General features: G+C 37.3%; 1 protein-coding gene across 3 annotated transcripts in view; it reads right to left on the reverse strand.

The window, feature by feature from the left end:
- Window positions 1-12,113, reverse strand: part of JMJD1C (jumonji domain containing 1C) — a gene marked incomplete at both ends in the record, with an annotated part of 222,613 nt that overhangs the window by 68,877 nt on the left and 141,623 nt on the right. For 2 of the 3 annotated variants that reach the window (XM_080694231.1, XM_080694230.1), the window contains one exon: window positions 10,111-10,224. The exons of the other annotated variant lie outside the window; for it this stretch is intronic. In XM_080694231.1, the coding sequence (XP_080550357.1) occupies window positions 10,111-10,224 (114 nt within the window). The remainder of the gene's footprint in view (window positions 1-10,110; window positions 10,225-12,113) is intronic. 3 annotated transcript variants of the gene reach the window in all.

Raw genomic sequence — 12,113 nt, forward strand, 5'->3', positions numbered from 1 at the left:
ATAGGCTAGGGGCCGGGTATAGTGGCGCATGCTTGTAATCCTAGTATTCGGGAGGCTGAGACCAGAGGATTGTGGTTGGCAGACAGCCTCAGCTACTTAGTGAGGCCCCCTGCAACGCAGTGAGACCCGGTTTCAAAATAAAGAATAAAAAATAGGTCAGGAGGTGTAGCTCAGAGGTCGAATGCCCCTGGGTTCCACTCCCAAGACCCGTCCAAAAAAAAAAAAAAAAAAATCAACCAATCAGCTGTTTCTGATAATTACAATAACCAACATGCTATTATTATATGGATCATTTTGTTACTCTCCTAACTCCACTTAGTAATTCTTCCCTTCTTTTATTTGGTCATCATATATATTCTGCTATCATATCTACTACTTAAAACAAACAAACAACTCTCTTCTGTAGCTAGGGTGATGATATTCTATTGTACTCTAAATATACCTTTTCACCATTGATTGTGCTGTCCCTCCTACTAAATGTACCAAATGTTTGCATTATCTTCCTATCTTTCACTTCCATAATTCTAAGTTTTACCTCTTTCAGGAGACTTCTTGGACCACTGCAATCTCTACTGATTTCTTTGTATTCCTTGAAGCCTTTATAATACATTTTTGGCTCTTTAAAAAGTCTTCCTCAAGCCTGGCGTGGTGGCACATGCTTGTAATCCCAGCGCTTGGGAGACTGAACAGGAGGATCGCACAGGTTCGAAGCCAGCCTCAGCTACTTAGTGAGGCACTCAGCAACTTAGTGAGACCCTGTTTCCAAATAAAAATATAAAATAGGCTTGGGAGTATAGCCCAGAGGAAGAAAGCTCCTGGGTTCCATCCCAGTACCACCCAAAATAAATAAATAAATAAATAAGTAAATAAATAAAGTCTACCTCAAGAAAAAAAATTTTAAATATAAATTATTGTCACAGATTGCAAAGGCCTTCAAAATTAAAGACTATTAGCTATGAGTGACAGGGTGTCCCTGTATTCAAGCTACTCCATAGGCTGAAGAAGGAGGATCACTTGAACACAGGAGTTTGAGGTTAGCCTTAGGCAACAATAGTGGAGATTTTTTCTCAAACACACACACACACACACACACACACACACACACACACACACACACACACACACATTTTAAAAAGTTTTTAGCTTTCAAAACTGTAAAGCAACTAGAATAGTTGGTGCTGTGAATGGGAAAACTATAGCAATTAAATGGCTAAACAAATGAAACTAATCTGGGTATTTCCCAAAATAGACATTTCAAAAATTTAAGAGAAAGTCAAAGGAAATAGAGTCTACACATAAAATTTCAATTTAAAGACTACCTTCTAGGAATCAGGTAAGTTGCCCCCCCATCCTTTCCTCAAGTATACACTTAAAGGTAGCCTCACTGAGAAAGGGGTGAGAAGATAAATTCCAGCTGGGCATGGTGACACACACTTGTAATACCAGTATTCAGGAGCCTGAGACAGGAGGATCATGGTTCAAGGACTGCCTCAGCTACTTAGCTAGGCCCTTTGCAACTCAGTGAGACCCTGTTTCAAAATAAAGAACAAAAAATAGGGCTGTGGGTGCAGCTCTGAGGTAGAATGCTTCTTGGTTCCATCTCCATTACTTAAAAAAAAAAAAAAAAAAAAGGAGGGGGGGGAGGAAATACTCCGAAGATGCCTGTATTATAAATTGGAGTGACAGTTAAAAAAAGGTTTGGAAAAGCAAGACATTTCTCCAACTCTCTAAAGCAAAACATGAAATTCTGTTTACTCCCTTCTGTAAAACTATTTGTAGTATCAGCAGAGTACCCTGAGGAATAGATGATAGCAAAAATATCAACAAGATTTTCAACCGATGTTAGTGGGTCACTTACATAATTGTTAATTTGCAGTACTGGGGATCAAACCCAGGGGTACTTGGTAATCAAGCTATATCCCCAGCCCTTTGTACTTTTTATTTTTTTTAATTTTTTTAATTTTTTTTTTTTTAGTGGTACTGGGGTTCCTGGAAGCCCTTCTACCTCCGGGCTACACTCCCAGACCTATTTTATATTTTTGAAACAGGGTCTCTAACGCCAGCGCGGCTGGCTTCGAACCTGCGCGATCCTCCTGTCTCTGCCTCCCAAGCACGGGGATTACAAGCGTGCGACACCACGCCCGGATTGTACTTTTTATTTTGAGACAGTGTCTCACCAAGTGGCTTGTCTTAAAATTGTGATCTACCTGTCTCCATCTCTGAAATAGCTAGGGTTACAGGCATGCAGGCATGCACCACACACACAGCTATGTCAAATATTTAATTCAACAAAGTATAACATTTGGCTAGTTACAATCAATTTCACATCACTCATATTATTATCTCATCCTGGTTGTGAAGCAATTCCAAACTCTATGGGACAACAACAAAAATTAAAGAGAAAAAAAAATGATTCTCTTATACTTCACTCCTTAAACTATTGACAACTTACCTAAGGTAATTACTTGATGTATTTTTAGTAAACCAGATGTGTTGAGCAAGAGTCACCTTAAGGATATTCTAAAATCATAGCCAGTAAGTCTGTATGATCAATGATGGGAAAATTATGAATTAAAATGGATCCTTAGAGCCAGGCGTGGTGGCGCACGTTTGTAATCCCCATGCTTGGGAGGCTGAGACAGGAGGATCACGCAGGTTTGAAGCCAGCCTCAGCTGGCTTAGGAGAGAGAGACCCTGTTTCCAAATAAAATATAAAATAGGTCTGAGAGTGTAGCCCGGAGGTAGAAGGCCCCTGGGTTCCATCCCCAGTACCACCAAAAAAATAAAAATAATAAAAAATAAAATGGATTCAAACTAGGCTGGAATATAGCCTAGTTTTTTTTTTTTTTTTTTTTTTTTTTTTTTTTTGGCGTGTGTGTGGTACTGGGGATGGAACCCTTCTACCTCCGGGCTACACTCCCAGACCTATTTTTTATATTTTATTTGGAAACAGGGTCTCACTAAGTTGCTGAGAGCCTTAGTAAGTAGCTGAGGCTGGCTTCAAACCTGCACAATCCTCCTGTCTTAGCTTCCCACGCGCCAGGATTACAAGCATGTGCCAACACGCCCGGCTTGGATATAGCCTAGTGGTAGAGTGTGTGCCTAGCACATGCCAGGCCGTGGATAAACAACTTTTTCACTGAAGGACTAAAGAAATTAAAATTGTGTACATACAGCACAATTGAGACATATTATTCATTTAGTAGAGATAGCAAAATGTTCAAGTCTATAAATAGTCATTTTTAGGCCAGGCCTAAGGAAATACTCAAGTCTGCATTACCCATTCCCTTTTCCTTCACCTAGTAACTCACAACATAATGCCTTGTTGCTAGTATTCAGTACAGAGGTTCAGTGTACATATTCTACAATGACAGAAATTGTAATAAGAATAGTTTTACCTCTAAATTTATCAGCTCAGTGTGATCCAGAACTTTCAAACACAATCATTCCTTCAGTTTTAAGATGAATCTACCTTATTCTAGAGAAAACACCTCAGAACTATAATGAATTTTAATATATACCAAAATGGGGCATAATTTTGGACAAGCAAATTCTCCATCAAATCTCTTATGGTTTCAACTAGTGACTTTTATATTACTGCTTTATTACATTAAAAAGGAAAGAGGATTGTGATCTCTAGAAAATAAAGGACCAATAAACCAGACAAACACTAATTAATGAGTCATATACAACTTTCAAGTAAGAAATTATCTCTTTTATATCCTCAATGAAGCAACCAACCTGAAAACTGCAGAGGTGTGCATGGCCATTAGCCAAATCCAGAACAAGCTGATAATGCTAAAAGTTGAATGTTCTATTTCTTTATCAACGTATTTTAAATTTGATCAAAAGGGCAAATTTAATGTAAATTTTTACCTTCTGAAATATTCCAAAATGAAGCAAAAATATCACTGTATTAACAACAAAAAACTATAAGAACCATATTTAAGAAGTAATCATTTGTTTTTTCCTCCTCCCCAGCCAGCTGAAAGAACAGTAGAATCTAGAGTCCCCTCCTACTTCCTCTCCCTTCCTCCCCCTGGGCTTCAAAGAAAGTTCACTGCAACTAGGCACCATCTAGAAAACTAAAAGAAGGAAGTATAAATTTACTGGTGTGCACATGGAATAAAAAAAAATACCATGTCATGAACAGGGATGTTGCTCAGTGTTAGGGTGCTTACCCTGCACACACAATGACCTAGTTCTGTCCCAGGCACCATCAAAAAATAAAATAGAATGCTTGTTACTTTAGTAACCAAGTTAAACATGTATTCATTATATTGTCTGTAAGATGCTGGTCTGGGTATAGCGACACACGCCTGTAATCCCAGTACTTGGGAGGCTGGGACAGGAGGATTGCAGGTTCAAAGCCAGCCTAAGCTGTTTCCAAATAAAAAAATTAATTTGGGCCAGGAGTATAGTTCAGAGGTAGAATGCATCTGGGTTCAATTCCCAGTGCCACCAAAAAAAAAAAAAAAAAGTTGGTTCAGTGTCTCTTCTCAGTCAACTTTCTCAAATACTGAAAAATTATTATCTATAATGGTTGCTCCCTAGAATACCCAACTACAATAACCTAAAATTCCTACCAGATCAAATAATTTCATACAAATATCTGACATTCCAGGAACTAAAATGATTCAAATAGAAAGAAGACTCAAACACATGACCTAAAAGTGAAAGAATTGCATTATTAATCCTGAGTCATCTGTTTTTTAACCATTCTCTTAATAATATAAATATATATGCTTATATTTGTACATAAAATATAAGCCTGGCAGGTGGCACATGCTTGTAAATCCCAGGAGTATCGCAGTTGGAGGACAGTCTCAGCCACTTAGTGAGGCCCTTTGCAACTCAGTGAGACCCTGTTTCAAAATAAAGAATAAAAGCCGGGCATAGTGGTGCATGCTTGTAATCCAGTGCTTGGGAGGCTGAGACAGGAAGATCTCACAGGTTTGAAGCCAGGCTCTCAGCAACTTAGTGAGACCTTGTTTCCAAATAAAGTATAAAATAGGCCTAGGAGTATAGCCCGGAAGTAGAAAGCTTCTGGGTGCCATCCCCAGTACCACCAAAAAAGAAAAAAATTAAAAAATAAAATAAAATGGGGCTGGGGATGTGGCTCAGAGGTAGAATGCCCCTGTGTTCCACCCCCAGAACCACAAAAATTTTTAAAAATATATATTTATATGTGTAATCATTTTGATTTAATTAAAATATAGGGCTGTGCAACTGTAAAGAAAATTAAAGAGATGATACTAATAATAAAAGGTGGGAGATGAAAATTCACAATGCAAAAAAATTTAATTAGGTTAACAGCCAAATAATATGTATGGAAATTTTTATTTTTTATTTTATATTTATGAAAAATTTTAACATGAAATTTATGAAGCTGGGCGTGGTGGTACTCGCTTGTAATCCCAGCATTTGGGTGGTTGAGACAGGAGGATCAAGGTTCAAGGGCAGTCTCAGCTACTTAGTGAGACCCTTTGCAACTCAGTGAGCCCCTGTTTCAAAAATAAAGACTAAAAATTGGGCTGGGCGTATAGCTTGAAGGTAGAATGACCCTGGGTTCCATCCCCAGTACTATAAAAAATAAAACTTATGTTCTCATCACTTTAGACCAAAAAATAGTTTGCAAAGACCATTTCTAAAAAAAAGATTTCCCCCTCTTCCCTAAAATAGGTAAAAAAGGATAATTAGCACCCTGATTCAAAAGAAATTATCTCAGTACTTGGGAGGCTGAGACAGGTTTGAAGACAGCCTCAGCAACATAGAAAGATTTAAGCAACTTAGTGAGATCCTGTCTCAAAATAAATAAAAAGGAGCCTGGCATGATGGTATACTCCTGCAATCCAAGTATTTGGGAGGTTGAGATATAAGAATCACAGGTGCGAGGACAGTCTTAGCAATGTAGCCAGGCCCTATATCAAAATAAAAAGGGTAAAGCTCTGTGGTAGAATCCCCAGTGTACCACCCCCATCCACACATACACAGAAGAAACTGCCTCATGGAATTTAAAGAAGTAAGAAAAATAAGACAAGGAATTAAAAAGGTTGTTCAAGGGTACCCAACTCCCTTTAACTTATTATACAGGGTAACGCTCTGAGACTGAAATATGTCAAGGCATTATTTAGGAAACCTTTGCCAGTAAAAGCTTCCATGTTTAAGAAACCAAGAAATGTATTGTACTGGTTGGACAAATGGTTACAGAAAAAGCATTCTGGAATAAAACTTTTCTAATTATATAACTCAAACCTTTTCCTGGAATGTGTCTATATTTCACAAATTAATTTAAATAAGCAAATTTTAAAAACCAGACACAGCCATCTTAGGCCTCTACAGTAAATTTCTATTAAAAATGTAAAAACAAAGCCGGGCATGGTGGCGCATCCTTGTAATCCCCACGCTTGGGAGGCTGAGACAGGAGGATTGCGCAGGTTCGAAGCCAGCCTCAATTACTTAGTGAGGTTCTCAGCAACTTAGTGAGACCCTGTTTCCAAATAAAATATAAAATAGGTCTGAGAGTATAGCCTGGAGGTAGAAAGCCCCGAGGTTCCACCCCTAGTACCACAAAAAAAAAATAAATAAATAAAATAAAAATGTAAAAACAGTTAGGCGTAGTGGAGCACCGTGTGACCCCAGTATTTGGGGGGCTGACACAGGATGATCGTGGCTAATGAACAGCTTCAGCTACTTAGTGAGGCCCTTTGCAATTCAGTGAGACCCTGTTTCAAAATAAAGAATAAAAAATAGGGCTGGGGAGCTTGGAGATAGAATACCCCTGGGTTCCATCCCCAGTAACACACACACACACACACACACACACACACACACACACACACACACAAAGTAAAAACAGGTTTATATTATTTATAGGCTGGAGAAAATACTTTGAAACTTTTAGCTGTATTTACTTAAAAAAAAAAAAAAAACTAAAAAGGGTGTGGTGGTGCACCATTTGTAATCCCAGCATTGGGAGGCTGAGACAGGAGGATCTTGGTTCATGAACAGCCTTAGCAACTTAGTGAGGCCCTTTGCAATTCAGTGAGACCTTGTTTCAAAGTAAAGAATAAAAATATAGGGCTGAAGAGTATAGCTAGGAGGTACAATGTCCCTGGGTACTGAGAAACAAAACAAAACAAAACCCCAGGGCTGGGGTATAGCTCAGAGGTAGTATACCCCAGAGTTCTATTTCGAGTACCAAAAACAAAAAAACAAAAACCAAAAACCTAGATATAAATAATGTATGTAGAAAAAAATTATCTCATAAATCACCAGTTACTTTTAAAACAAACAAAATCCTAAAAATCAAGTGCTTTTAAATTCCTTCTTAATTCACATTTTTTTGGGAAACAAATGATTTAAGTGTTCAGTGAGGGGCTTAGGCTGTAGCTCAGGGAAAGAATACTTTCCTAATATGAAAGAACCCCTGGGTTTCACCTCAGCACCAAAGTGTGTGTGTGTGTGTGTGTGTGTGTGTGTGTGTGTGTGTGTGTAGGGGTGGGGACTGAAATGTCAATTGAATAATTTCACTTCTAGAAGTTATAATATCCATAAAGGCCACAAGTCAATTTGCATATACCTACTACAACAGGAATCCAAGTAAATTATGAACAAAGATAATTATACAACTCACCAGACCACTTTAAAAGACTTTTCTATATTCTAGAACTCCAACACAAACCATTGCTCATTAACACAAGCCCTTGTTCTTTCCATGGAAATAATGGCTTTATATTTTATTTTTTGAAAATCAGTAACTAGTCTGAAATAAAATGGTTTTATTAGCTTTCCACTCCTCAGAGGAAAAAAAAGCTAAACCAGTTCCCTGGACTTTTCTTAAAATGCAACTACTAGCTGGGAGCAGTGGCACATGCTTGAAATCCCATCATTTGAGAGGCTGAAACAGGAGGATTACAGTTTGTGGACAGCCTCAGCTACCACTGTGAGGCCCTCTGCAACTCAGTGAGACCCTGTTTCACCAAAATAAAAAGTAGGTCTAGGGGTATAGTTCAGAGGTAGAATGCCCCTGGGTTACATTCTCAGTACTGCAAAATGAATAAATGAATGAATGAATGAATGAATTATATAAAAAATAGAGCTGAGGGTGTAGCTTAGAGGCAGAATACCCCTGGGTTCCATCCCCAAGACAAGAAAGAAAGAAAGAAAGAAAGAAAGAAAGAAAGAAAAGAAAATTTATAAAATATATAGATTTAGGGTCTGAAGATATAGCTCAAATGGTAAAGAAACTGGGTTCTGACACCAGCTCTGCAAAAAGAAAAAATATATTAATTTAATTCAATGTTAACTCAAAATATAAAAATAAAAACTCTGGTTTTTACTTAACCCTTAAAAAATGACCAAAAGATTAGCTAGATATGGTGCTACACAACCTGTAATCTTAGCACTTTCCAGGCTAAGACAGGAGGATTGCAAGGTTCAAGGCCAGCTTCACCTATAGAGTGAGGCACTCTGCCACTTAATGAGACCCTGTTTCCAAATAAAAATAAAAAACAGAGCTGGGAGTAACTTGGAGGTAAAAGGCCCTTGGGTTCAATTGCTAGTAACACACACAATAATTAAAAATAAAAAATTAACAAAAAGCCATGTGTGGTGGCCAGTTTGTAATTGATAGTTGGGAGGCTGAGAGAGGAGGAACACAGGTTTGCAGCCAGCCTCAGATGCTTAGTGAGGCCCTTTACAACTTAGCAAAACCCTGTTTCAAGATAAAAAATAAAATAGGGTTAGGGGTTCTATCTCCAGCATCCGTCCGTCCGTCCGTCTATCTCTTCTCTCTCTCTCAAACACACCCACGTGCTGGCACGCACATACACACAAGCTGAATACTTTGGTGCGTTTTTTCACTTAATTTTTTTTTTAGTGGTACTGGGGTTCCTGGAAACCCTACTACCTCTGGGCTACACTCCCAGACCTATTTTATACTTTTTTATTTGGAAACAGGGTCTCTTAAGCCAGCCAGGCTGGCTTCAAACCTGTGCGATCCACCTATCTCCGCCTCCCAAGCACGGGGATTACAAGTGTGTGCTACCACGCCTGGCTTATTCTTTATTTTGAAACAGGGTCTCACTGAGTTAGAAATGGCCTAAGTAGCTGAGGCTGTCAGTGGCAGAGTGCTCATTTAGTACTCAGTAGGCTCTGGGTTTGATGTCCAATACAGCTAAATAAGTAAATGCCTCTATTAGAAAACATTTTCCAGTTAGACGCATTTATATTTATTATTCGATTAATGACAATCTAAAAGAAGAACTCTCAGAAAATGTTAAACTGATATGAATATATGTAGTCAAATATTAGTCTCATTTGATTACATTAATTGACTTGATTCCTAAATTAACTTTGGAGAGAAACATAATTTATATTAACTTCTCACCAGTTACTTGCTAACATTATTTTGTTTAGTTCCTTAATCCTAGCTACAGACAAAAGACCATGGGGTTCACAGTAAGTTATCAAGACATATTAGCTGACTGAATAAATGAATCATTTATTCTACTATCAAAATTTACTAGCTAAACATGATGCTGTAAATCTTTTATCCTAGTACTTGGGAAGCTAAGGCAGGAGGATTGTGAGCAGATTCAAAATGAGCCTGAGCAACTTAGTGAGACTCTCAGCAACTTATAGATCCTGTTTCAAAACAAAAAAATAAAAGCTTGGAGGCAGAATGCTTCTGAGTTCAATTCCAAGTAACATCAAAATTAATGAGTAAAATTACTGACTGCACTGGGCTTCTTAAGAAGTACACCTGAGATGTAAGCTGAGAAAATATTCTAAAATGTCTGAACATTGCCGGGCGTGGTGGCACACGCTTTAATCCCCGCACTTGGGAGGCTGAGACAGGAGGATTGCACGGGTTCGAAGCCAGCCTCAGCTACTTAGTGAGGCTTTCAGCAACTTAGTGAGACCCTGTTTCCAAATAAAATATATATATATATATATAAAAGGTCTGGGAGTACAGCCCGGAGGTAGAAAGCCTCTGGGTTCCACCCCCAGTACCACCAAAAACAAAACAAAACAAAACAAAATGTCTGAATATGAATAAAGTTTTTATCAAACAGTTACCTTTTAAATTAATCTAAAATTTCTTACCTGGTAGGGCTGGAAGGCACTATCTTCAGTTAAAAAATCCAGTTGTTTATCTATAAGGAATTCTACTGCAATTATTGAACTGGGTGTACTTTTTTCAACCAGGGGTTTGAAAGTCTGTCAAGAGAAAAAAAAAAATAAAAATTTTTCAATAATTATTTTCTGGGCTGCATTCTCAAAATGTGATATGAGGGTATACATCAATACATTTTTTTTTTTTTTTTTTGGTGGTGGTACTGGGGATGGAACCCAGGAGCATTCTACAACTTTGAGCTACACAAACCCCAGCCCTATTTTTTATACTTTATTTTGAAACAGAGCCTCACTGATTTGCAAAGGGCCTAAGTAACTGAGGCTGTCCATGAATCTTGATCCTCCTGTCTCAGCCTCCCTAATGCTGAGATCAGAAGTGTGTGCCACCAGCTGCATGGTAGTGCATGCTTGTAATCCCTGCAGATTCGAAGCCAGCTGCAATGGCTTGAGACCCTGTTTCCAAATTAAAAAAAATAATATAAAATAAGTCTGGGAGTGTAGCCCGGAGGTAGAAGGGCTTCCAGAAGCCTCAGTACCACCAAAAAAAAAAAAAAAAAAAAAAAAAAAAATGTGTGCTACCACCCCCAGCTTTTTATCAATATATTATTTCTGTCATTTTAACTATGGTGTTATCTAAAGTAATGCAAAGTAATGCTTTTATCCATACAACAAAAATAGCGTGTGTTTATTATTAAAAAGAAATTAAATATATGGGGTTGAAAAAGTTGTAAACTAAGCCCCAGTTCTTTAGCTCTTAAAAAGGAATAATTATACAGGTGTATAAAAATTTCTGCTTATTATTGCTTCAGATAAAGTAGGATATGTAACCCCTTTCTTTTTAAAAATTGTTACTCTTTATAAGAATAATGATTTCAATTATAATTTTTTTTTAGTGCATTCACATCCAATGAGATTTGAAATGAGCAGGAAACTTCAAGTCTTTTAATTCCATCCCTTGTATTCTCCATTCCTGCCCCTGTCCCAGCAACAAGCACAAATAAAATTCCAGCCACTTCAGTGAAAGGAGCATGCAGGAAGGTATTAGAAGAGGTAAGAATAAATCAAAACCTAAGAGCAAAGTGCTTTCCTAGTTCTAGTTCTTTTTAAAAGGGGGTTACAAGGTCATGTGATAAGAATCCTCTTTTACATACAGGATTTTACTCATGCTTTAGGGTGGGGGTAGACAAGAGATAGGAGAGAAAGAGGAAGGAAACAGGAATACCATGTATTTTTAATGATTATCACATTCACTTTTATAGTAGATAAATAAAAAACAAGTGTACCCATACCCAAGGTACTGTTCAAAAAGCTTGAAAATAAAAACAAATTCTCATAATCTTAAAAACATAGTGCCTTTATTATAAAGAGTCAAAGTCTGGAAAATGACATTATCCAACTCAGCTTCTATCACAGAAAAAAGGCTTAAGACAAGGCAACTTGTGCGACCATATGGACACAAAACAAAAATTCTAACATAGACAGTAAAGATCCTCAAGAGTTCCAAAATCATAGTGTTTGTTCTTTCTCTTATTATGTCTTTAAGAAATACACATCTTGTTAATCACAAGTAATAAATATACTCTTGGGAAAACTTAAAAAGGTCTCTGAAGTGGCTCTTAAGTAATATTTTTATATTTAAAAAATCCTTACAAAGATTTTTAAGTTGATTCACTATAATCTGTAACTGTCTTAATGAGCTAAAGTATTTTTAACATGCTTCTACATTCTCTACAAAGTAAACTTATAAATAACATCTTAATTGCAATAACAGCAAAAATTGGAGGGCCAAGGTACACTCAGAGATGGAGTACGTGCTTTGCACACACAAGGCCCTGATGTTTAAAAAAATAATAATAACCAAACCACTTACATAATAATTTTCAATATTTATGATTAGAAATTCATATCATAGTACATTCTTCTCTCCCATGTCCTAGGCTAACCTTTAAGTACCATGTACTTATGAAAAAAGT

This window comes from Muscardinus avellanarius, assembly GCF_963383645.1.
Source record: "Muscardinus avellanarius genome assembly, chromosome: 4".
Classification (NCBI taxonomy): domain Eukaryota; kingdom Metazoa; phylum Chordata; class Mammalia; order Rodentia; family Gliridae; genus Muscardinus; species Muscardinus avellanarius.